This window comes from Haemaphysalis longicornis, unplaced genomic scaffold (assembly GCF_048455015.1).
Source record: "Haemaphysalis longicornis isolate Haplotype H1 unplaced genomic scaffold, Haemaphysalis longicornis Haplotype H1 scaffold_13, whole genome shotgun sequence".
Lineage (NCBI taxonomy): Eukaryota > Metazoa > Arthropoda > Arachnida > Ixodida > Ixodidae > Haemaphysalis > Haemaphysalis longicornis.
Window position 1 is genome coordinate 76,648,586 of NW_027526233.1, and position 27,536 is coordinate 76,676,121.

Consider the following 27,536-nt stretch of genomic DNA (forward strand, 5'->3'; position numbering starts at 1 on the left):
AAATCTCTAAATTAACCCTTTGAGGGTAACGGCCGTACATGAGCGGCGTCGGCAAACTCTTTCAAAATGGTCAATGACGTACATGTATGGCATTGCTTCTGTCTTTAGAAAGCGCACCTTTTTCTCCAACGTCTCCTGTTTGGCATGTGCTGCCACACATCGCAAATACGTCACATTTTTTCATGTGCTGACAGCTCTTCTTTTTATTTTTTTATAATTTACTTCAGGGGCGCGCCGGGAATCGCTTGCGCATCCGCTAACGAGGGGGCACGCTGGGTATTGCCCACCGGGCGCCCAGGCGCCTCTCGCGTCTTCCGCCTGCCACAGACCAAGGTCGCCTGCGAAACTGATGAGGCTATTTTCTCCTTTTTGTATTTTATGGGGGGGTGCGCCGTCTATCACTCCCGCACCAAGCCGTGCGCGCCCGCACGCGCGCCGCGGCTGGTTTCGGTAGCGTCCTCCGGGCGCTTCCCGCATTTTGCGCCCGCGAAACTAATGAAACTAATGATTCGCGCCCGCGATTTTGATTCACTAAAAGGTGCCGGCTTGTTACTCTCTCGTTTTCATTCCGAATTTTTCTTGTGTTACGCATGAATAAACCACATGTATGTACAACACAAGCGACTTTTTTGTCACTTTATGGTCACCCTAAAAAATTACGATAATTTTTTCTCGAAATAGATTCATCCAAAGAATTTAAATCAGCCATAAAAAAATCGACCCTGGGGGGGTCGCACTTGGCGAAAAAATTCGACCCTCAAACGGTTAAAAAGCAACTTGCTCGTTGACAATTGCATCCGTCAATCCGTTACACTCTTTAATAGCCTTAGGCAGAAATGATTTGTTAAAAGCAGTATTAGGGCCAAACAGACGTTGAATACTCATGGAATTAAATGAGCGACGAGATGTTCGGAGGGGCGGAATTAAAAGTGACGCATGTAGGTGAGGAATGTTGTAGTATAGTTTGGGAAAAAGACAGAGTCCTGCAATTTTGCTTCAAGGTTTCAGAACAGGGAAACCGAGGGGAGAATTTATTTGACTGATTCTAGCACGTTTATCGTAATTTGAGGAGATTAATCCGGCAGCACGATTTTGGACGGATTCAAGAATGTTATATATGTATGTCTGATGCGGGCTCCAAATGGCAGATGCGTATTCCATTTTAGCACGAACAATTGTTTCAAAGACAAATTTCCGAAGGTTTGCAGGTGATAATGACATGGACCTCCTGAAACAGCCAAGAGTTTTTGAGGCATCGCAAGCTGGTTAGGTAATATGCTCGGTCCAAGTTAGTCTTCTTGTAATTATAACCCACAGGTATCGGCATGAATTCACTTGCGATAAAAATGCAGAGTTTAATGAGTTAGGATAAATGGAGCTAGTGTGTTTTTATGAGATAGGCGTGAACATGAATTTGGAAATATTCGCCCTCATCATCCACTGAGCGCCCCAGTTTTCAATTGTATGTAAGTCTTGCTGTAGTATTAGATGATATTCGGGAGTTGATATAAAACGGTAGATGACGCAATCTTCACCAAAAAGATGAAGCGTTGATGAAATGCCGGAAGGAAGGTCATTTACGTAGCTTAAAAAGAGGACCGGACCAAGAACTGAGCCCTGAGGAACGCCAGAGATTACCGAGGTAGTATCGGAGTGGCCACCACCGATAACGGTGAATTGAGACCGGCGACTTAGGAAGCACTTAATCTATCATAAGGTAAGGCGATCGAGGAAAAGGCAAGAAAGTTTGTTGATAAGTCGTTGGTGAGGGACGAGGTCGAAGGCCTTTGAAAATTCAATGAATATAACATCAGTCTAAAATTATGAATCAAGGTTTAGATGAACATTAGTCGTTAGTTCAAAAAGTTGTGTTTCACATGAAAGACCTGAATGAAAACCATGCTGCTTATGAAAAAAGAACGAGTGATCATTTAAGGTGGCGAGCAACATGTGAAAATATTATGTCCCAGAACTCTGCAAGCCATGCAGGTTAGTGAAATGGGGCGATAGTTAGACGGGTCAGATGGCTTACCGGACCTAAAAACCGGTACAACCTTCCCAAATTTCTAATAATCTGGGATTGAAACTTTGGAAATAGACTGTATGAAAATATGTACAAAAATGTGCTAGATGTGCTATTAGTAGCCTTTAAAACTTTGCAGGGATGTTTTCAGGCCCGGGTAGTTGGATACTTTCAATTTCTTTATCAGCTTGCTGATGTGATTGGAGGTAATGTCAATGGGCGGCATTTGTGAAAAATTATATCTCGGCATGACTGGAATACTATAAAGTGGTTCAGAAGTGAAAACTAAAGTCAAGTAAATATTCATAACGTCCGCCCGCTGCGGGAAAGGAACGTGAGAACCATTGTGGTTGGTTAATGATAAGTTATGCGAGGTATTTTTTGGGTCGAGAAGTTTCAAAATATTTTTGGATTAGTATGCGCAATGTTAGGAGGGTCATAATTAAAAAAAAATGTATTTTTGGAGCGCCTCAACAGGTGAGTGGATTCAAGAAGGCATGAGAAATATCTGTTCCATTTGGGCATTGACGCCAAGTTTTTAGCAGCGCGAATAAGACGTTTTCTTTTCATTTTTGATGATTTCCTTTTAATAGTAGAATACTAATATCGCTGAGCATCGCCTTGAACACAGGCTGGGGTGCCGAAGTTTCCGTTGTAGCGTGAACGTTTCCTGGGTTACCTACCAGATTGGAGAATGCGACATATCCTGAACAGGCCCCGTGTTTGAGCAACTGCATGTTCTGGGAAAGTTTCTTTCCAAAATACAGTGGAAACAACGCACTGTCCGACAAACCGTGGACGTAGTTCTCGACATTAGGCTCCATAAGTCCATGGGCTTATTAGGTTCACAACCTATGTCAGTTACGCTTCAGCCATAGAAGCTTCCTACCCACCACTATTCGATGCCCTGGTAGCCAATAAAGCAGAATAAAATATTAGGTCGAAGCAAATCACGATTCCTTTCGCAACTGAGGCTGGGCGTCCCATTGCCTTACCCTTGCGACCCCGAGTTAAGCAGCTGCTAGAGCATATAGAGCGAGGTGAAATAGACGGACCAACAGAATGGTGCGGGGGTATTGTACCAGTTTGAAACCTCCTGGTGATGTTCTTATTTGCGTTTACTTCTCGCAAATAATAAAAATGTACTTTGCGAGCACTACGTCTTGCCGCTGGTTGAGGATAGCCTTGGTATGTTAAGTGGGGCATCTATGTTTTCAAAGCACGACACTAACTCTAACTTTTATGAAATTAGGTTGTCGCTCCAAACCCCAGTTGCTCATAACATCATATGCGCGACACTGTTTTCCGAGATTACCGGTTGAGATAGCACCAGCGCCGAAGTTTTTCCGTAAAAAAATGTTGCAGATTCTGGGGTAAACCCCAGATGTGGTAAACTTGATTGATGATATGCTCAATTATGGCTGCGACAAGGCTGAACATCACGAGTGTATGCGTTTCCTTATACCGTCTCATGTGTGCTGGTGTTACGCTAAACAAATAAAAGTTAGTTTGAGTAACCGAGCTAAAGTATCTTGGACGTGGGCTTAGTCAAGACCGAATGACGCCGCACCCTGAAAAGTCTCGGGCCATACAATACTGGCGACACCAAAGAACGTGTTTAACGTTAAACGGCTGCTTGGCATGACTAATCATCTTCCAAGTTTCATGCCCAATTTGGCTTCAAAAACGGCGCCGTTACGTCACTTGCTTCTCAAGGGTTGTGAATAGACGGGGGGGGGGGGGGGGGACAAGCCCAAGAGCAATCGCTGTCATATGTCAAAGTCGTTACCGGTTAGGGGCGCAGAATGGCTAGCAATGACGCAGTGTAGCCTACAGTTCTTTCGCTTGACGCGTGATCATTCGCTTTAGGGGAACTACTGATGCAAATTAAGTCAAACGAAAAGAAACGACCAGATGCCGTTGCCTCGCGTTGGTAGATGCCTGATAAAACGAGGTATTCTCAGATTGAAAAGAACGCATTGGCAATGACGTGGGCAACAGAACGATTCCAAGGGTGCGTCAGAGGTCTGGAAATTTTGCGCGTGATACCGTCCTCAAAACTACTTGTAATCCTGTTGGGAAAATCTCCTTTGAATATTTTGCCGCCTCGCATTCTGCGTTTTCGCCAGACGTTCATGCGGTTCAGCTATGAGGTTGTGCATGAAAGCCTGGATACTGCAGATGTGTTATCCAGAGCTCCGATTCTGAGAAAACAACTTCATAATGCACTGTCTGTTGGTAAAGCCAGAAAGCACGTTTCCAACAGTTTGTCAAACGCCATCGAAGCCAATCTTTTTGATGAAGACTTTCAAGCACTTATTGCATAATGCCGGGAAAGGTGGGTTAGTTCTCGTGTTTCGACGGTTTTGCACCCATACTTACAAAAAAGAGCCACGCTGAGAGTCGGCGCAGGTGTGCTACCAAAACGTGTGTGGCTTGTGATCTGAAGACTTTGTGCACAGAGATAATGAAACGCTTGCGTTTGTCACCAGGGAATCGAGAAATGCAGAGCTCGAGTCAGACAGTCGGGATGATGGCCGGGGTTGAGTTTTCAGCTGAGAGTTTGGATGACCGATTGCTTTGTATGCGCTTAGCACAGACAGCAAAGAAGAGAAGTAATGATAACGACAACAACTCCATAGCATCTTTGACAAAAGCTAGGCTCTGATCTCTGCCATATTAAGGAAAAATGGTATTTGGTGGTCATAAATTAGTTTCCTAGATACCCATAGATAGCCTTGATATCTTCCACAAAAAGTGCCACTGTCGTCATACAACATAAAAAATTTTTCACAGGCATGGCATACTGGATGTAGTTAGGTCTGATAACAGAGCGGATTTTGTGTCACAGGAATACATGCTGTTAGCTCAAAACTACGGGTTTCGCTCTGTGAAGTCGAGCCCGAGACACACCTAAGGAAATGAGAAAATAGAGAGGATGATCGAAACCGGTAAATGTGTGATTACAAAAAGCGAAGGACCAATAACGTTCTCTTCTAGCGTACAAGGACACTCCGTAGCCAATGGTAAGACGCCGTGCAGAACTTCCAATGGGCAGGTGGCTGTGTAAAATGATACCTGTGCATGCAAAATGCCTTCAGACTCTCGGAGTGTGACTGAGCCGGTAATTATCCACAATAAAACAACCCGACAGCGGTAGGGTACGTAGTTGTACCCTCGTCGCAGGGCTACCTCATTGCCAGTGCTCGCACCGGGAGCAGAAGGTTTGGGAGACCGTCTCAAAGCGGAAAGGCGAGTCTTGAGTCTTGCGTGTGTGGCTGAACCTTCCCGGCGTAGTGCTGTAAAGAAACCGGAAATTCCTGGTTCGCTTTCTTTCACAGTCGAATGACAGTGAGGCCGAGGGAGGTAGCTATGGCATTCCTCAGGCAGATAGGCGTGTAGAGATAGAACAGGGATCTAAGCGTGCTACAGAAAGTCAGGTAGCTGACGATTCATCTAGCCCCTCGTTGCCGCGAACTGGTCCCCTTGAATACAGAACGACACCGGGTCTTCTTGTTTGAAAGTCAGACCGCAACTGGTTCAGTAACCTACTGTTTTTCGATTTGTGAATTGTTTCTTTCATTTAAAAGTGTTCCTCTTTCGGTGGCGGTGCTGCAAAGTTTCATTGCAACCATCAGCGTATTCTCAAAGAAGGGGAGAGGAGCAGATAGTGCCTATGCCGCACGCCGTGTCCTTGAGTGATCTGGTGCAGTCGGCCTGGATTGTGGAGTGCAGTTTGTGCGTGATCTCACTGGTAACGTGCGGGTTGGATATATGTGTATTTTGCCGGCATGGAATAAGTGTTGTCAATACTTCGCCCACATCGCCGGCGGCTCATTCCCTTTCCCGGTTCTTGCGGCAGCCCCATTGCGCTTGGCCCAGTTCTTGGCCGCAACACGACGGTGACGACATCCGTATGGTACATTGTGGTCAAGGCTACAAGAGGCCTCTACAGAGACATCCCAAGTAACCGTGATTGGTTTCAGCATCTATACAAACACGTAAAAATGTTGCTTGTTTTCGCGACTTCATGTAATTTAGCTTGTGTTACTGATTTTGCTAGTTAGCGCTCACGTTTGGCTTCCCTTTGTCTCACAGGATACCCGAAATTTTTGTCGCACATTAGTTACACGACGAACAGACTCAAGTTGAAGACCTAGTAGCGCTACTAGAGAAACTTTCTTTTTGGTTCCTCTTTCAGAAGCATATCACAGGGAATGCACAGGTTCGAGAGAGTGGCATACCCAGGTTACCCTGCCACACCTACCCTATTAGGTACAACAGCTCCTCCCCCGTCCGCAACTTTTCCTCTAACGTACTCACAAAAGAGTCACAAAAAAAGACACGGATTTGGTATCTGCTGTGTTCACCACAGGTCTCCTATTAAAGTATCTCCAACTCTGAATGTGCTCTCATTTGGGTCCGCTTGGAAACGGGCAATAAAAAAAGGGTGATGATAAATTGGCAAGCATACATTTTGTGTTTCCTTTCCGGCATAAATTAACGAAAACACAATAAAATTGCTCATTTTAAATCTTTTCTTATTTACTTCGCCGAATTTATTTTTTGGGAAGGTTCATGTGGAACGGTTATTTATTTGCCCACCAAGAGTAGGTGCCTCCCACGCTCGTATTTGTTCGGTAAACTGCATTTCATCCCGTTCTGCAGTTAAACACGCCTTTATAGTACGCACACACCGCCATTCTCGCTCGCAGTACTAGAAAAGTTCCTTCCCCTCATTTACGTTTAAAAGATTCGTTGGGTTGGTTTTCCCCCTGAGAAAATTGCGGCTACGTGCGTGGTTTCAACCGGACGTCTGGCATGAGCTCTTCTTCTTCACCGGGCTTGTTTATATGCTGTAGATTAGTTGTATTCTACCTTACTCATGAGCACTTTACTGTACCCCAAATTGTGTATTCAGTGCTCGCGATTAGAGTAATAATTGGGTAAATTGCCTTTCCTTCACTCTACTATGGATTATTATTGCACTCTGGTCACATCTGGCTGGGTTTTGCCGTAAGCTCTTCTTTTGGGTCTACGTGGTGGGATATTTTCTGAGAGCTTATGTTGTTATGTTCAACAAAAATACGAAGAACACAAGTAGACCACGTAGGCCAGTCCTCGGATCTCTAGTCTGCGTTCACTATCCGTGTTCGCTATTCCTGTTTTTTCTTGGGCATGAAATCATGGGAACTCCTAAATGAGGAACACGGCAACATAGTTTGCGATGTCCACTGCCTGCAACGCCCAATGTCGGTCGGCCTTGCCACCGCTTGTACTGTCCGTGTGCCCGCGTCCCCGATCTTGCCACACACTCCTGTTGTTTTCTTGCGCTAGTGAGCTTCAAAGACCGCTTCGAACCATAACTTGTATGCTTACCCAGTTCGTCTACATGTGAAGACCGCGTTTTTTATCTCCTTGGTACGCTTTTCTTATGATGAGCATAAAAAGACACATGTTTGCGCATGTCGATGTCCCGGTAAAAACACTTGAGGCTGCCTCCGACGCCCTCTGTTACACATGCCGTAGACAAAAAATGGACTGCCCTCTCCCCTTCATAAAATAGTAGCTTGTCACCTCACCTTCACATCTGCTTCAAGACCTTTCTCTCCGAAATTCGTTCGTTTCTATTTTTTTTGTAATAACAGCATAGCACTACCAGCAGCTGTTTGAGGAGTGACCGTTTTCCTCCTCTTTCCGAACGCGCTAGTTCGCTGGAAACTGCCTGCTGTTCCTGCAAAGCACCCTTTTTACTAACGCATCTCATGCCTCGCCGGCTCCACTCCAGATTTCTAATAATCACGGACCTCTGATATTTGGATAAGTGTGCTGTATCAGTGCCTATAGGTCCACTGGGCCCGAGGAAGTGAGTTTTTTTATTACGGTATTTGAGTTGTTGCATTCAGTCATTTGAGAAATTGAGTTTTGGCAAGCGATGCTACTCTATACATAGGTCTCAATAGTCAAACCCAAGGTGGATGCTTCAGAACTTATGAACATTATACGTACCTTTTCTGCTCCGCACGTCATATAATCAAGGTGGGAAAACACAGTGCAGGGGCCGGCACCGCAACATTTCACTTGGCATACTTTGTTCAACCGTGCAGTCTTGCAAACGAAAAAGACGAGACACAAAATAAATATTGCTTTCAGTTATCGACAGAGTTTGCAGAGAAATACGAAGATGGTTGCATAATGGTATTTTTATGCGTCTTCACACCTTTTGCGACGAGTATCTTATCATTTATTTAAGCGACTGAAGGCGAGAACGCTAGACATTCTTTTTGTCAACTGACCGTCATAAATTCTTTTCGCTTATTTCGAGTCTCCTGCAAGCTTCTTACGCTTGTTCTGATACAAAAATCTTCGGTCTGATGATATCACTTCTACCATGTCATCCGCCTTCGCCGGTAAATGTATAGATATGCTCACATTACATTTTACTTATATGTGGAATCCAACAATAGAGCGGCGAGCTGGCAGAAATGATGCGCTTTTGTGACCATGGCATGAGGCCTCCCCGTTTTAAGCGGTCCATTGAGCACATAAGAATTGGTCTGCCAACTACACCAAAATAAAGGGAGCCGAGAGGCTGCACGCTACGCGCTTAGGCCATAAAGTTTAGGTGATGAATATTTTTGTTAGGACACCCGATTTATTATTCGTAGTTTCCCCCGAGACGAGAATACCAAAATTTTTCTGCAAGAAACCTCTACAATACAGGCGAGATGTGCTTAATAAGAGTTACACAAATGTTTGTTGTTTGTTGTTTACGTTTAATCACGCACTGAAAGTTTTGGCACCTCCTAAATGAGCGCACTGTGGCCACGTAATTTTCGTGTTAGGCTAACAAAAAACCAATGGCTTTGGAAGCCTTTCCAACGCGATATAGGTCGACAGAGTGCGGATGAAGCTACCTGGTAGCATTATGCAAGTGTAAACTGTAGCTTTAATGGATTTTGTGAATATTGGAATAGAACAATGAATTATACTGCTGTTCAAAATATTGTGCCAGCTTTTCTTGCTGCAGGATCTTTTACTATTATTTTTAAAAATTCAATTGGGAGAAACCCTTCGGGATCTGCATTGCCAATAACCGTTAGTATATTTCGGAATACAACGTTTCCTAGCCGGGAAGGAGTAGTTATCCCTGTTTTATTGTTCCGTAACAACGAGACTGATACAGACGTTTCTTATGTTTTTAATATTTTTGTCATAATAAATTATATTACAATAATTGAATTTTACTTGAATAAACATCTTTTATCATGCCACTGAAAGAGTAGTTTTTAGGACATTCGACAGTTGTTTAAGATGAACACAACCGCAGCTTTAAAAAGTTCCCCAATACAAGATAAATATTTTGTTTAAAAGCGTACTTTATCTCAAGAACAATAACGCCAATTTTATCGCCCACTGCAAAGTAACAACCACGATATATAAAAAACATGCATGACCGTCGCGAGTGCACAGCTGCTTTTCCATAATTTGTTTATGCACCGGAGCGAACCGGCTGCTACGGGTGCTGGGGCTGCACATCGATGCGCTGAGGCACAACGGCCTGACCATTGCGAAGCTGGACGCGAAGGTGTCTACGGCCATTCGGCTCATCAGGAAGGTGTCGACGCGGCACGCGGGGATGAAAGAAGCCAGTCTCTTGAATCTGGTGCAGTCGTTTGCGGTCAGCCACGTGGCCCACGTCGCGGCTTTTCACGACTGGAAGGCGACGGAGCGCCAAAAGGTGGACGCGATTATACGCAAAGCATACAAGGTGGCACTGGGGCTGTACACGCACGCGAGCACAGAGCGACTCCTGGAGCTGGGGGTGCATAAGACGCTGGATGAAATAGCCGAGGCGCAGCGAACGGCGCAGCTGGCTAGGTTAGCGCGAACTAGGACGAGGCGTTCGATACTGGAAAGAGTGGGATACCGCGGGGGGCTGCACGGGAGTGTGGGCCGGTCGCCGTTGCCGTGCGGGCTGCTCCGCTCGTTGCAGGTGCCGCCGATCTCGAGACACATGCATCCCGAGGTAGACCGAGAGCGTCGACTGGCGAGGGCGAAAGCTCTCACGGCCACGCACGCGTCGGACAACGGAGCCTTCTACGTCGACGTGGCGAGGTACTCGGACCACCCGGGCACGTACGCGGCTGCCGTGGTCGCAGCGACCTCCGGGGAGCTGTGCACGGTGTGCAGCGTGCGGGCGCGGAGCCCGGAGCATGCGGAGGAGCTGGCCATTGCGCTGGTGCTGACGAACCCGAGGTGTACGACGGTGATAAGCGACTCGCGGAGTGCGATCGTGAACTTTGCGACGGACAACGCGTCCCCGTGCGCGGCGAGGGTGTGCGGGGCCCTAGGACACAGAGCGGTGCCGGTGACGGTGAAATGGTTTTCGGCACACATGGGCCCGGTGAGCACGGGCGAGAACCGCAACGAGGCGGCGGACCGGGCGGCGCGCGCGCTCACCAGCCGCGGCGCGAGTCCGAGCCACCGACCTGCGGAGGACGACGACGAAGTGGTGCCGATCGCCTCGTACAAGGACGTGTTGGACTGGTACCGGGAGGGCAGGCGGACGTACCCGCCGCCCCACCGTAAGCTCACGAGACAGGAGGCGGTGACGCTGCGGCAGCTACAGACGCGAGCGGTGTGGACACCGGTGGTGGCGAAACATGTGTGCCCAGAGGTGTACGCCAGTGACGTGTGTGCGGTGTGTGGCGAGGACCGAGCCACCATGGCGCACATGCTGTGGAAATGCAAAGTAGAGGACGGTGTCACAGACGCGTTGCCGCCGCGCCTAGCGAGTGCGGTGGCGAGTGTGGACTACGACGCCCAGCGCGAGGCCGTCCAGCAAGCGCTGGAGGCTCTCGAGCGCCAGCGGCCGACAGCACGTTCTCCTCGGAGGCTAGGTGCGAGTAGGTAGCGAGCGCCGGGTGGCCGTCCAGCGTGACGTTCAGGCCGCGTCTTTTTGCCGGACAATAAAAAACGTTGTTTTTCTCTCTCTCTTTATGCACTTCGTATTATTTTTGGAACGATTGCAGGGTGCCAACATCGCCGACCCATTTACTGCTCAGCAACATGCCTTGCAGATTCTAGGTGCCCTCAAGCTGCCTTTATTTCTACTGGTGACTTAGCACTCCAGTAAATATGTTTTTAGTGCTTGCTTGACCTGAGTCTTTTTTTACACCCTTCAGTGGACAAACATTGCAAGTAATGCTTCTCATCTCCTGAAAAATACTTTCGCAAGCTACGCGGCCTCACCATTCTTCTCATTTTTTCATAATACCCAGCGCCTGCCGTCTATCACAAATTATTGCCTGAAACAAAGCAGCTAGATCGCCATTTGCCGACAGGCACAAAACCAACGACAGCGACGCCGCAACTCACCGCCCTTTCTTTCGCAACGTAACTACCTATCCTTTAATTAGTATTTACTAACTATTAGGTATGGTCTGCTCCTAATTTAGCTGCTTGTGCGCCGACAAACTTTTGAGGGGTGTCGTCTTGCCGTAGCGAATGCCATTTTGTGTACGAAATTTCTCAACAAAGTGAATGTAAGAGCTCTACAAGGTCACAACGTTTTTGGTGGCAAGCACAACGAATACGCCGGTAACAATCGTGCTAAAGAAAATAGCGGGAATTCACCTCGGAAGTTCCAACTTTGAGTTTGTTTTATACAATAACCCCCTCCCCCGGTACATATAAAGGCGTGATCCATGGTCTTGACAAAGACATCAATAAGGACGCCGTACAAAAAAATTTGGAAGCTCATCACCCTCTTTTTCTGCATTCCCGGCTTTGGGTCGCCCTACATCTGCCATTCTGATTTTCAGTGATCCCCGTGTCGCCTACACTTATATTACCATGTGGGCTGTGTCTTTCATTGCCATCCGCCCTATCGCCGCATCACACAGGTTTATCAGTTCTGTGGAGACATGATATATGTCAATATATCTTCCGCTCTTCGTAAAGCGAAGCGCAGTGCCCCGTTGCGACACCGCCAACCCCTCTCGAAGGATGGACTCACAACCTACCAGCACATTTTGCAGGCAACCAAGTCCCAAAGCCATCATAAATGCCTAAAATGGCTCCTTGCCAGACTCAGCCCAAAACAGGTGATTTCACCATGAAAGCCTTAACAACAAAAGCTGCCGGACAATATTACCAACCAAACAAGACCACTACGATCACCCTGGTGTCCATCAACTAGATGAACCGGTCTAACATTGCTGCAGAAGATCTGACGTCTCAAAATTTTCCCCTCGCACCCAAGCTCACCATTCTACTAACAAACCATCACATCCTGCTTCTGCTCACTGCTTCTGCTCCTGCACCCCAAACCAACCGCCCTTTAAAAACATCTAAAAAATTCACTCTCCCCAAACATGTAAGAAATGCCCCCCCCCCCAAATCAAATAAAAAAATCTGCTCTCTGCTAATCCCTCGATTGGTCAGCGACTTTTAGAGCTATTACATACCTCCCCGAGTTCGATCTAACCCAACCCCTAATCCCCCATCGCCATCATTCAAAGTGGATCATGTCACTGCCATCCTTGCAACTCGTTCCCCTCGTGGACCAACGCATGATAAAATCTATCAGTCTTCTAATAAATATTTTAGCGTTCCTGTAATCCCTTTCAATGCTGACGAGGAGTTTACGGCCAGCGTCACAAATATTAGGAAAACAATTGGTCGAAGCTGCCGCCAGGGACCAAGGAGTCCAGATTGAAGGCTGAAGGGAATAGGTAGGGACTCGTACCCCTTGTACGCTCAACCCCTTACGTGAAAGAATAAACGTTTGCATTCTCTGTCTTTCTCTCGGCGGCAGTTCAGCTTCCCCCGATAAAAAAGAAAGCACGACAAGTACCCGGTATTCTCCATCTAATCGCGCTTTTCTCTGCCCTACCAAGCGCCGGTGTCTATCTCTTTCTTCTTGAAGATAGACGTTGCTGACACTTATATAACAAAAAAGCGAAATTGGGTGTTTGGATTACCCCTAACCCTCCCTTCATTATCGACCTCAAAAGAACCGACGGTTGATCATGAAATTCGCGTAAGCGTGGTGTTCATCTAACGCCACCAGCAAAAAGTGCAAATCAAGGGGCGCGGCACCACTCTAGTAAGAAACACGGGCCCACCTCCCTCACATTGAATAGCCTTTCCAAATTCCGTCAACTCGACCATATCAACCCTGCTTTCCTATTCTTTAGGTATGAGTCCACTTCTCGCCATTGCTCAAGGAATCGACACCCTTCTGCATCTACCGAGAGTACTACAATTTGAAATCTCATTTCTTACTCGGTAAACTCAAGGCCTTTCACTACTCTTGGACTTTACGTTACAAACATCTGCACCTCCCCCACTGTGAAGTATGTTGACCAGCGAAGCTAGCTGCAGTCCAAGGAGTGGACGCAAGAAAACGCTACGGTTTGTAATTGTACGTTGTACATACGTCCAAGCCAAGCAGGGGCAGCCTGCTCTGTGAGGGATAGATCAACCCAAAGGAATCGACTACAGGAGATCGGAGACAAAGCACATTGAGTAGCGTTCCCTCCTTTTTTGTATCTCCTACCCTTACAACCATCATGTTATTCACGATTAAAGAACGCCGGTCTCCGCGTGTTCGCTCCTTCCCCCTGTCTCCCTCCCTGGCCCCTTACACGTGCACGCCTAACCGGCGGCCAGGGACGCGTGCGTGCTTAACATAAAAGACACTTTCTAAAGTGTCCTCTGAGAGCCCTCCTGCTGATCAACAATTGTTCGCACACGGGAGTATTCAAAGCGGGCAAGTGCCGCTTTATTCGAGAGGAAGTCCCAGCTAATTCACAAGGTAGAATTTGAGGTGGCGACGGCTGCACGTGTAGAATGTGCAGGGAGACGTTCTTGTTGGCGAAGGGAGTCGTTTCGGCGCATGTCTCGACGAAATTTTCTAAGGCCCTAGGACGCTTCCGTAGGCCTTGCCGCTCTTTTATTTTCCCGCTGGTATTCCTCCGAGCGAACTACACGCTTCCATCCCGTACGAAGTAACAAGTTAGGCTGCTCAAAACAGCGCTAGCGCCATTACTAGCTGATTGGGCAACTTATGAAAGAGCCACCTGTAGAGCGTGGTATATAGATGTCGTCTGTGACAAGGCGGAGCATCGAAGCTGTTCCTAGGAATAAGGGCTTCACCAAAATGAAAGCGGGGGCGGGAGGTTAGTCCGATACAGCTTCTCTGTAAAAGGGAAGGTCTCGGGCATGCGCACGTTCTCGCTCTCATTTTTTAAAGCACCCTACTCATTGCAAACATGCTGGGGAACACTAAGTCACGGGACATATCTCGAACTGGGTTTAACCAGACACCCTTGGATGTGACCACAACATTCTTAAAATTGAATGTCCCTATGCCGTCCAGCCCGAATAAATAGCACCACAAACACCACCAATAAACATGTATTCCGCTAAACCCCAGTACCCTCTAGGCTCAGGTACTCTAAACTTTCGAACAAGTACCCCCATTGTACCCGGTCGAACTCATCTGAGCTCTACCGCACATTCACTTGAGTGGTTGCCCTCAGAAGGGCGAGACTGAGCGAGTCCTTCTTTTACAATGACTCAAGATACACTAGAGACCGGTCAACCGCCTACAATACAATTTGCACCGATCGCCACCATTCTCGTTTGCCTGCAAAGATCTTACACAAGTTACCATCCAGAAGAAATGCACAAGGTGTCTTTTGCAGATACATGCGCCTAATGAATCTGCCAAACTACAGCTTATTCACCCTCCCGTTTGCTTATAAACTAAGTGCACTGCCTCCCAGTCTATCAGCGCCCTTTAAAACATTGCGTGGGGATGCCCGAGACATCATTTTTTCAAACATAACCACGCGTGAACACTGGGAGGAGAAGCTGCGCTACCTAGACCGGCAGGCTCAAGCCCACAAGGACTGGGGCTACGGTAGTCACCGCCAAAACGGCGCCTACTATCGTTCACTAACTGCAATGCGTATCGATAGATGTCATTTTTAGATTCTCTTCACCTAAAACTGGGAATAATGGGGATGGGCCCCACAAAATGTCATCGCGAAATACGCCGAAACGACTACCTTCGTCAACACGAACCATTCCTCTGGCTGCAATTCGTTTTATTTTCGGACATCCCAGTGAGGGATAGTGAATGTGGGAACGACGGAAGCCTCACCGAACACGCAGGAAACGTATTTCGAAATTACTCCGCATAAACCCACTGAGGACAAATATTTACATACTCAAATCTGCCAATCTTATAGTGAACAGAAATGAGCACTCTCTCTACCAAGCGCACCTGGCCCCTGGAAATTAATCGACGGCAAACCTTTTCGCACGGCCGCCAACCACCGAAGAGTATGCACTCATACATGAAAGTGTCCTGCTTTCACAAGCACTCCCCTTTTCTATCGCGAGTACCACTTCACCTACCCAGTCACCTGCTCACCTCCTTCCAAGTGCTGCAGGGGTCCGCCAAAACCTCTAGATGCCCTGCTCACCCACGCTAATGTCAACAAGCCCTGTAATGCCTCATTTATAATATCAGTCACCGTAGAATCGGCATCACTAACAAACTTTTCGGGACCAAAACAAAGACACAAATAATTGTTTTCTATGTATTGAACGTCCACTGGTATACATACACCCCCCAATTCAATGGCACCGGGGAGATCGTACCCGAATTCCCGAAGGTCGCAAGCCACTTATCTCTACCATTCCTGAGATTAGTTTTTGTAGCCAAGTGGTTAGTATAGCTTGTAACACAAGCGAAGCTTTTATAATATGCTGTCATTTTACGAATATCCCCAGCCCAAAAGGATGTCATGAAAGATTACGCTGCTTGCGCGCTTTTCTCGCCTAACGAAGAACAACAACTCGCCTCCAGGAATGGAAATACTGGGTTTCCCAGACCCGAAGCTAACATGCTCCCTAAGGATTCGTTATTTATATGTTGCCATTGAATCTCTCGGCTGGAATTACGTAAATCACTTTCGAAGGAACCATATCTCCGCCATAATTTTTTCGCTCAGAATACAACAATCGGGATAAACAAAGGCATTCCAGGCTACAAACAAAATACCCCGTCATTAGACATTGTCTTCACTCGACAGTAAACATAACCACGGTCAACCGCCAGTACCCTACCAGATCCTGAAGTCATCCGCGATGCATGTGTTAGGTGCAACCTTCCCAGTGTCAAGAAGCCGGCACATTGCATTAGGTAAGTTTACCTAAACAGTTCAGTTTGCCGGTTGCCTAATTGCGAACTCCCAAATTTTTAGTTTTTCTACAAAAGGAAGTTTGACATTCACCTCATTGCAGCCGTACGGCTTAAACTCGAAGCTTCTGAGACAGCTGTATAGCTTTGCTTTGTAGCCCTACGGCTGCTATTGAGGTGGATGCCAAACCTTCCTTCGCCGAAACTAACTCCACCTTGAGGATTTCCCCTAAATCTGGTCGATTAATACCTGTCCATTACGTCGAGTTGCTGATCAATTCGCTCTTGCTCTAGAAACGAATAGCCTACCGGCTAGTTCAGTTTGTAGAGCGGCTGCTCCGGTTAAGCGGTGGTCCCGGATTCAAATCCTGGACAGGGCGAATTTTTTTCCAACTGCAGAGTTTCTGACAAAGCTGTATAGCTTTGCTTTGTATCAGTACGGCAGCCTTGAGGTGGATTTCGAACTTTCCTTCGCAGAAACTAACTCCACCTTGAGGATTTCCCATAAATCTCATCGATGGTTAGTGTTTGGTTAGACAGCAGAACCTTCAAAAGGAAGCATCCCCATCAAGAATGCACTGATGCCTCAAGTCAAAACGCTCCGAATAGTGGGCGTACTTTGTCCCATTAAATTGTTCTTCGGGAGCATACTTCCTTTATTGAACGGTGCAGTATCGCAACTTGTCTACTTCATCCAGCACAAACACGACGTGAGGGAACACGACACCTACAGCCCTATTTGCGCCAGTCTCCTTCGCCACCTCTCATACGGCACCTCTTAGGTCCGACTCAAACAAACCTTCAGTATGGAGAAAGTGGGTGAATTCAATGAATTATTGGTAGTACAGGACGGCACTAGGATCACAGCTCTCATCCCAACACAAACATAGCTTCAAATTGGGCTACACAACAACCACTCTAAGTTTTCTCGGCGAAAAGCCCATAATATACTTGGGACGCCTCTCACTCAACCCAAAAGGACGAACTGCGCTCGGGGCATAACGCTGCCTCATGCCCTACCCCAAAAAGGCGCAGTCCCGTTTCACTCACCACATCTGGAAGAATATCGACCAGTCTCTAATTCCAATTCCAAGTCATGTGCATCTTGTGTACAACCCCAGCTGACAAAATGGCAGAGTGCCACACCTTGAACTGAAGTAATTCTGGAAGCTATTACTCGCTACATTATTACACTACACCAAGGCCTCCTAGATCACGCCACGCCCCTTTTCTTCCGTCCGACACCGTGGCCACGCAGTGCACCACAATCTTGTAAGCTCGCTGATATCCCGAGGCTCTACTAGGCGGCAGTGAGAACCTACCGATCGAATGCGTCGTTAAAGTCGTTCAGCAGATCTGTATGTGGGGTTTCGCGGCATGTCAGTGCTGCCGTTTTTCTCTCCTTGACGCAAGCTCATTCACAAAATGGTAATACCACACATTTCCAGCAGTTTAAGCTTTCCGCCCTCTTCTCTTGCTGCCGTGTACAACTCAGAATTCTGGTCTTTTAATAAGTATCATCCTTTGCAGAGTACCTCAAGGTTACAAATAATGCGACTCGCTGCGTTTTTTCAGAAATATACAATTGCCTCTGCCAATCCGACCTATCGTTGCAATGGCGTAAACGAAGTCATTTCTTTAACATTAAATAATTACAAAAGTGTAATATTCAAAGAGTGCACTTTATGAGACTTCCTACACAGCAAAGGCATAAATTAGGCGCACTGAAAAGAACGACGGCCAAATAAAAAATATATATTAAAAGGCGAATAAAAAGTCATTAGAACGAACCGGCTGTGTAAAGAAAGCCCTGCGTTTGTATAAAAATGCATAATCCCTGGTTTAAAAGCGTAAATATTCAATACTCGTCCAACGACGTTTTAGTGAACAAAAATTAAAACACAAAAATTAGCGCGTTATAATAGTGCATTCAAAAAGAGAAATATCCCGCAGGAAGGCCATGACGGACGCTACTTTGGAATCTGTTCCCAGTGCTTTTAACTGCCAGTCCTACTTGCGGGACTATTCCAACCGAGTTTTAGAATTTGTTGAGCGTATGAGCGTGCCGCCAATTGCCAACACTTTTTTCTGCAAGCTTCACGTGCAACCACTTCAACTTAATATATGGGTGGGAGAAAAAGGGCTAACGACCTCTTTGTCTATACAAGTGCAGCTAGTGCAATGAGGCCGACACTACGGACCATTGTTTGGTGCTGTGCCGTGACGCTTTCTTTTTCTGGGACCTTTTGCAGCGGAAACTAAGGAAGGACGTCGAAAGGACCCATTTCACGATATGCTTCTTGCCATTTGAACATGTTATCGGGTGCCGTACGATGTTTTTGTTCTGCTATGAGTGTTAGCTTCTGGAAGAGCCGCCTAATTTATCGGATGGTGTACACCCAGGGTCAGCCAAGTGCATTTGCGTTATTCCGTAGGTTTCATGTGGCGAGAAGTTATCCCCCCGAGAGGCTCCCCCTTTTGAGTGCGTGCGTCTGCTGGTCCAAGGTTTGAAATGGTTCCGACCTTTTTACCCTGATGTGCTTACTCTTTGCTGTCTGTTAGTTTTTGTATTGAGTGTTAATTTTGATGTCTCAATTTGCAAAAAATAGCTGTCCAATAAAGAAAAAACAAAGTGAAGGTAACACAATCCTTCAGACGTCGTCTTCATGTGTTAAGGACGGAGGTTCGATTCCCACTGCGAAAAGAGTTTTGTTTTTCTTTTCAATTCGCAGCACACGGCGTTCCCCCAAGCTGGCAACACAGTACCCTTTCGGCTTTTGCTTTGGCGCTGTGGCGTGGTGGCCGGTTTCAATGGTAAAGGTCCCCGGTTCTATTGGCGGGGCCTCTGTAACCACAAAATACACTTGAGGCGCGCACTCACATCTGCTCGTGGGCCCCTCTCCTCTTTGCCACTTTCGCTCACTGAAGTTGGCCTTGCATTTTTCCCCTCTCCAATTCGCCGAGCGAAATTTCCTTTTTGCTATCCGCACAGACAAGAGAAAGGTTTATAACCTGCGCTGTTGCACACGTAGCGAGAACAGACCAACCGTGTAAGTCTCTGCGTTTTCACACAATTGCATAATCGTCGCGGTAAAATCATCAATCCCAACAATAGCACAAACAGAGGTTACGACACGAAAAGGATTTGAAAACACTGAATATATTAAAACAGCTAAAAACAATATTTTGAAAAGAATTCAAAAATTTAAAATATGCCGCCGGAAGCAGATCTCTTCGTTATAATTGTCATTCGTATAATTGTCATTCGTATGAACTTTTTGGCGCCCACTTAAATAAGCAAGCGCCATTGCATTAGTGTATACCATGCGGAAACAAACCCTAATGCACATAAACAAAGGCAGCTGTCCTCATACTATTTACCCAATTTCATGCTACGATGTATCGTCAAGTAGTTACAGCGCAGGTGTATCTGTTTTTTTCTACTTGAGGCCATATTCTCCAATCAGTTCATAAAGCTCTCCTTAAAACATTCGGTTGACGGTTACGATACTCGCTATTGCAAAATTTGTGCCGAGGTTGAACTCCAGTCTTCTCGGTGGCGGCTTATAGCAGCTGCGTATAACGAAGTAATAACGCACCAAGAGACGCGATTTAGTTCGGAGTTCCTCGTAGCGAGTTGTCGCGAGGGACCGTGTCTCGTGCCTCTCGCCATAAATTTATCCTCTCCTTCTTAATGTTCGCTATATATTCGGCGGTCTCTTTGTTGTCTGGGTTATCTCCTAGCGCGTCACCGCAATACAATATTCTAGTCTCGTCTCAGCATACACCCGCGGAATTTTCATCGTCTTTCTACTAATTTACCGACATAAATCGCACCTGCATCAGAATTACCGAACGAACACCTCGCCCCACAAATACTCTCTGTCAAAGAATACCGAATGTAGCGCCAACCTCAGACAGGCAGAAACTATAAAGCCATACTTCGCTTGCACATCTCCCCCTTCAGCTTCACATATAAGGGCACCGTTTATCAAGTGCCGCCCAACACTGCCGACGTCGTCTTTTTGTACTCTAAGCACCTTATTCTTCACACTTCGCCTATCCCTGAGCTATCAATGTGCAATGACCCGCCGCTTAGACCTGCGGGTGGATAGCAGCCTAATACAAACAAGTTCAGGAACTGCCTGGCCTCAAGAAGAAAAAGGACTCAACCGTTTTTTTTAAACACGTCATATCTACATTGCAAAAAAAGATAGAAATGGAATCACCGTATTTGTTTTTAATGCGCATGGACAAACCGCCAAATAGACCTCAATTTTTCTGGAACTTTCCGTGCCATGACACTTTTCAAGGGGCTTCCAACAGACGGTACAGCATTATTTTCATGAATATCTGTATACAGCACTAGAAGCAGTCGATGTGGTAAAACATTTTGCGCCATTTATTGAGTAAGCTGTCCGCGTTTTAACGTTTGTAACCAGATAGTTTCACTAACCTTGCAACTGACGCAATTTGGAGACACGACAAAATTTTGCATGTACTGCAGATTCCCGCTACACTATAAAAAGTCATTTTTGTAATGCTTAACGTATTGCAAACACACTCGAGAATTAACATGTCCTCACCTCAACAGCGTAGGCAACGTCTGAGCGTAGTATTTTTTGGCAGTACCCGTCGAGCGTGAATAGCATCCCAGCATAGAGCGCTGTCTTCCTGTACCACTTGGGAGCAGTAATGTTCCAACAAGAGGCATCTCTTTTCCTGTAAATTGAACAGATCTACTATTTTGAAAGGGGCACCGATTCATTCGACACATTTTGAAACAGCAGCACAGATTTGTGCAGTGCTTCTAGCCTTGGCAAGAACTTTGGCATTTTTAGTTAGCTAACAGAACTTACTTGAAATTTTTATTGTTCCTAAGAATTGTTAAATTTACAATCCGATGGTATAATGCGAGCGGCAAGCAGCCTGAAAGCTTCTTGATGAGGGTATTCACTAGCCAAGTAAGTGGAGCTACTATTTCCGTTTATGGGGCCGATACACATGCGGTAGTTAAATTAAAATAGAATCCAAAATATTATAAAAACGCCGTATACACGCTCGTATTTTTTTGTTTGAGATATGTCAATACCCAGTACTTGTTTCCTCCATTCTGTACACACCTAATTTGAGTGAACCCGAAGTGTTCGAAAACCGAATTGGGAGTGTAAAAACACGTACAACCTAAATATTATATTTGGAATTTTGTAGCCTGCGATGACTGCAAGTCTGAAGCAAAATCAACCTCGTAAATATGTTTACTGCAATTAAGTGAATGCAATTCTTAGGTCCTTTCAAAACAATACCATGTTACGAGCCGTGACACAAAAAAACACCACATAAAATACTTTAGTAGTGTATATCTACTTCAATTCGAAAATTCCCATATACAAAGTCACACATAACGAAGTGTTTTAACGTCGATAAGTCAGATGCACGAAGATCTGCAACAAAAATTATCACTCCGAAAAATACAAGCACGACTAACCCTATTCCGGTAACCAGAGACTTTTTTTGTCTTTCCAAATGTGTCCCATAAAAAGGAGAACGGGAAAATGGCTTTACGAAGTTCACCTGAAAATTTGGTATAATAAAATTAGCAATTTTCCACGAATTTTGGGAATAAACGAATGTGAAATTTTTTTTCCGCATGTCTTCCTGAAACAACACTCACTGAAATGGATAAACATCCCCAAAAAGAGTTTTTATTACGACGAAAAATTGCTTTCCAGTCTGTGGTAATCTCAATAGAAGCACAGCAAAATAACTTCTAGAGTAGTCCACCCGACTTTAACGTTTTTTCGCACTCCCCGATTAAACATTGTCTAAACTCCAACACAATTCACTTGATTACCACTTCAACCTATAGGTCATTTAAAACCGAAAAATTAGAAAAACCGGCAATTAGAGAAACAGCGCGCTGGTACTGAGCAAGCGAGAACATCCCTCATGCATGGCGTAATATAACATCCCTACCTAACATTGTGGTCATGAGGTATTCTGGACCTTCTCATTTGCAATATTTTATTGTGGCCGTATGCATTTGTTCTTGTCATTGTGGTGAAGCTGCAATACAAGCTCGTCTTGGAGTGCCGTTCAGGTTATCAGATTAAGCATATACGTAAGCTTCCGAACATCCCAAACATTATCAGTACGCCTACGTGACCAAGTATATAAGGGATTTACGGATTAAGCTTAACGAATGCGGGGCACTTTCAAAACCTTCACACAAATGTTTGCCAGAAATGGTTTTATTCTTCTTGTTTTGTGGTTCACTGCACACGACACAAAAAAGTGAATGAGAAAATCCGTCATGCACTTTCTGTGTGGTCGGATTTTATCCGGCTGGTTAACCAGCGAAGCTCTAACGTGCGGCCGGTGTATTTACGTACGACCAATCTCCTATCCCTTGTGAAGTAACGTGCAGTCTGGGTTCTTCATTTCCATGTTTAGGCACCTGCTCCAGCACATCCCCCTCTTCTGCCAGCTTCTGTCCTGGAAATGTGCTTCACGCACTTGCTCCCTGCCCGCCCCCTCACCTACGAGAGACTCATTTCCCCTCTTTATGATGCGCCCTTCCAACTTAGCAGTGCCCGTTGATACAAGTTAGCCCCGCCTTCTCTACACCAAGGCAGTTTCTTTTACCTTGTCACTTCTCTGTACCCTTTTTTCTTGCGCATGTACATATGTTATATATAAGCTATTTACCGAAGTAATACTTGGCCACATAAGCGGCAGCCCAGATTCCCAACAACCGAGAGAACACACTGGGTATCAGAAAGGATACTCAACAAGGAATCACATAATTGTCATCAATAAAATAATAGAAAGTTTGCAGAGTAAACGAAACACATTAAATAGAATTTATAGGCTATAAAAAGCCTCCGATTCTGCACACAATACAGCAGTGCTTGGAGAATCAAACTACTAGGAAATAGCGGATGTCGGTGCAAGACTTTTAAACACACTGCAATAAATATATATGGTCACGATAATTCTTTACCAGCAAAGCGAAAAATTCCCCATCCGAAAGGGAATTAAACATGGAGATACCATCTCGCAATTACTATTTACGCCATATTTGGATCGGGGATTCCCGAAGCTTGAACCGAAAACAAGATTACGGATAAACAGGGAATACTTTAGCCATTTCTGATGTGCAGACGACATGGTGTTGCTCGGTGAGTCTGCGAAACACCAAAAAAATTCTTGAGGAAGTACAATCACACCCCGGGCGTGTGGATAAAGACAACTATGAATGAATCCAAACTTATGATGAATAAATTTGCCGAAAGCGCCCTCCTAAGGTAGTTTCATCAAGCGCTAGAACATGTAGAAGAGTATTTCTCTTTGATAGGTCACCAGAGCTGACCAAAATCATACGAGAAAAATTCTGCGCATATACGTATGGCCTGGAGCTTTTTCGGAAAACGCTCCCAAATAACTAAAAGTATTCTACCTCCTTAACTGAAGCGAAGAATATCGAACAGATCCATCCGGGCGCTGATGATAAATCACGCGGAGAATTGGCGCCTCACCAAACAAGTTGAAAGCCAACTTAGGTTGGCTCAACTAGCCATGGATCAAATAATGACCGGATAAGAAGTTATCGACAGAACCGGAGCTTCATGCATATGGCAGCAAATTTGAGTACAGTAGACTCTCGATAAACGGAACTTCAAGGAACCGAGAAATATAGTTCCGTTTAACACGAGTTCCGTTTACAGAAATACATGTGTGAACTGCTAATGTATGTGCGTACACACTATTATTGCCATTTGAAGGAACTCCAGGAGGTAAAAGTAGCTGATAGTATTGCAGAAAGCAAGAAAACTACAAGAGGGTTACGGACAGCATTCACGAAGTTCATTTGGCAACAATTAGTTGGTGTGCACTACAAAATGCATGAATAATTATTGTTTGATTCCTTGCAACTGCATTTTCACAGAGGCTGGAGGCCTCAACTTCGCGAGTTCTAATGATCCACCGAATTTAGAAGACGGCAACACGGTAATTAAGGGCGAATGAACGCGGGAGCAGGAACGAGGGGGCGCGAACGAGGGGGCAGGAGCTGAGCCCTGTAACCTCGGCGTCTTTATTCCAGACGGAAGGACTGGAACGAGAACTGCGATGTTGCATTAGTTCAGCTTACATGGCTGACCCCTTAATTAAGGACACGAGGATTGGGAGGCCAACGAGGCTATAAAAAACATGGACGAAGAAAAAACACAAATGCGAAAATGACAGAACTGTAAACAGCTGGTTGTCATGGTAATGGGTTTCGCAATAAGTTTCATTTCTGGTTCCGTTTAAACGATGACGCGGGAATTATAGTTCCGATTACCTAGAGTTTTTTTTTTTACATTATTTCAATACGAAACCAACCAACTTACAGGCTGCTATTTCTTTTAAGCGGCAATTCCATTTAAGCATTTTTCGTTTATAGAGATTCTACTGTAGATGATATCATAGTTGAAAAAAGTAAAGCCCTTGGGCATGCCATGTAGTGAAACGAAATTAAAACTCGTGGACCACCAGGGAACGGAGTGGATGCGAGAAACAGATGCAGCACTAGACAAGTCCAATAACTCGATGCAGGGACCAAATAAATTCACCAAGGCAAAAAAATGGAGTCGGGCCGCACAGGACATAAGAGCGTGGAGGTCAATTCGAGAGGCATTCGCCCTACAGTTACTCTAGTAGGCTGCTGCTAAATATGATGATTCATGGGTTTTCGCTATAGATGAGATCTCGGCGTACACGGGCCACGGCATTTAACCTCGCCTTTCTCTATAAACCTACGTTTAAAAGGTGCACAATGTTACTTTCATTTTTTTTCCCAAACACACCATTCTTCGCTAAACAAAAATACCTCACTTCCATAAAGCTTCATACTTTGCCAGTTGAAATCAATAATCTGTGATCCGCATGTTATTGCCAGAGAGAGACGTTCTGAAGAAAGTTGATGGGCACCAAATCTTGCTGCTTCGTGCCCACAATACAACACCTTACGTCCAATCTCATTTTCAAGGACAACATGCGTTACAACCAAGCAGAGCCCAGTGGTCGTTCTTGTGCGCTCTGTTGTGCACGACGACGATGTGCAGCACCAACACATTTGAAGCTATGGTTCGCCGATCCCGATACAACGTATGGGCTACAGGCTACATTGAATATGTCCTACATTGCTGTTTCTGTATGGTCATTCAGGCGATGAGGAGAGAAAAAGTGGCGATAAGCAGTATTCCCGCAAGAATGCATGACCAGGCTACCCAAAAGTGTTGTTGAGCTGAGGACTTCCCATAACCGAACTTACGACCCTGACCGCTCAGCAGATGCACAGCCTCAAACCAAAGTTGTGAAAAGATCAGAGCCAAACGTTATTTTGTTATACACGTTTAAAAGCCGACACATTTCTTCTGAAGTTGGGACGGGGCAAAGCTTAACACTAATACTTCACACAACAAAGGCAGCTGATCGGAATTCTTTGAGGAGGCCTCGATGATTACATAAACCATCACAAAAGTAGGCGTGGTAAAAACATGTGAAGGATTTATTCCAATGAATCCAAAGTGCGTCTGTGAATGATGCCTTGATAAAATATGAGTTCACAGCCTGGTAGGATATGCAAATGTAAAAAAACTCAAGAAATTGCAAGCGCTGTTCCGCTTTTAAAAATTTTTAAAAATTGGCTCCGTGAAATTGAAAAGATGTAAACAAAACTGCCAGCTTTTATTGACGTGTGCATGCTTTCTGCAGAATTTTTCACGTCCAGAATAGGGTAGAGTGTATCCGCGCCAAGACACCACCCCTCCTGGCTGCTTCTTCACCCAAGAACGATGATTCCTAATGCCGATGATAGAGTGCGGCACCCTACCCAGCTTGCAGCGTGTCGTTGTCCAATGTTCTAGGTTAGAGTGTATCCGCGCCAAGACACCACCCCTCCTGGCTGCTTCTTCACCCAAGAACGATGATTCCTAATGCCAATGATAGAGTGCGGCACCCTACCCAGATTCCAGCGTGTCGTTGTCCAATGTTCTGTGATTGGTAAGTTACACATTTGATGTACATCTTTTAGTCTGGCCAATAAAAATTCGAGGTTTCCCGCCTTCCGACGACTAAACAAAACCACACTTTCGGCAAAGGTTTGCTCCAGCCTCGCATTTCTGCAACGTCTGGAAATGCGATACCTTTAAATCGGCTTACATGGATAAAGTACTTTAATGCAAGTTCCAGGCTTTCCTCGCTACGTGGGTGCCCGACTGGGTACTCCCAAATGTGGTGACGAGAAGATAAACACCAATAAAACGTAGCTAAAAGTGGGTTTGAATGAATAATGTGGCTATGTTTTTACACAAGGGGATTGCTGACGCGGCAACTAATATATAATGTCATAAATCGTCGTTTCTACCAGTGACTCCATCCTCGAATAAGTACGCTGTGTTTGCCACCATGTCTCTGTCCTGCATAGGCAGCTGAACGGCAAGGTGCACCTGCCTTCTGCATTAGACAAAAGGAAACCGTGGCGTTAAACAGATCCCGACAAAGATAAGACCCGAACTGCTACCCGTTCATTCAAAAAACCACGCCCATTTGTACAAGACTTCAAAACAAGGAAAACAAAAAAAGTTCTCATGCAAACAAGAATAATTGGTAAACATATCAATAAACATACCAATAATAAACACCGCTCGCACCGACTACAGCATTCGTGATGTTTATTTACTAGTGAGTACGAGCGATTTTCATCTTCAAAATTACTTGAGTATACCTTGTCTTTTTTTATTTAAAGCAAAGCTGTCTACGTCTACCAGCCAAAGGTTCTTGCGTGGCCTGCGGGAAAAGAAACTCCCAACGCGGTTGAGGGAGGCGGAGGGCGCTTTTAACTCACGGAGAACACTGCAGATGGAGCGGCGATATGGCGTTATTACCCAGTGCTCCCCGTGACTACCACCGCGGACGCGTTACGGGGACCCCCTCAAAGGATTTGTCTGCTTTTGCGACGGTTTTGGGCCTGTCTTGGCACCGCTTCGCGTCGATTGCGCGCTTACCTCGCACCGCTAGAATAAAGTGTTCGACAGCAACTCCTGGGTAATCCGGACTCGATCGAAGTAAGTGGTCGTACGGCGAAGTTACGTTTAAGGATTGGTTTGCAGGGCGGGAAAACAAAATGGAGAGTCCACTCACGGAAATCTGGCACTAGAGAAACGCCACCTTTTGCGCACTGCTTTTCGCGAATAGGGCTGTATTTTCTAAATTGCTTAATACAAATTCGGTTGTTTTTAAGAGGTA

General features: G+C 45.7%; 1 protein-coding gene across 1 annotated transcript in view; it reads right to left on the minus strand.

The window, feature by feature from the left end:
- Window positions 1–7,219: 7,219 nt before the first annotated feature.
- The window catches only part of LOC144163897 (uncharacterized), a 34,991-nt gene continuing 14,674 nt past the window's right edge, over window positions 7,220–27,536 (minus strand). Inside the window, exons 2-4 of the mRNA XM_077694565.1 lie at window positions 20,831–20,966; window positions 8,033–8,131; window positions 7,220–7,261 (exon numbers count right to left, since the gene is read on the minus strand). Coding sequence (XP_077550691.1) covers window positions 7,220–7,261; window positions 8,033–8,131; window positions 20,831–20,966 — 277 coding nt within the window. The remainder of the gene's footprint in view (window positions 7,262–8,032; window positions 8,132–20,830; window positions 20,967–27,536) is intronic.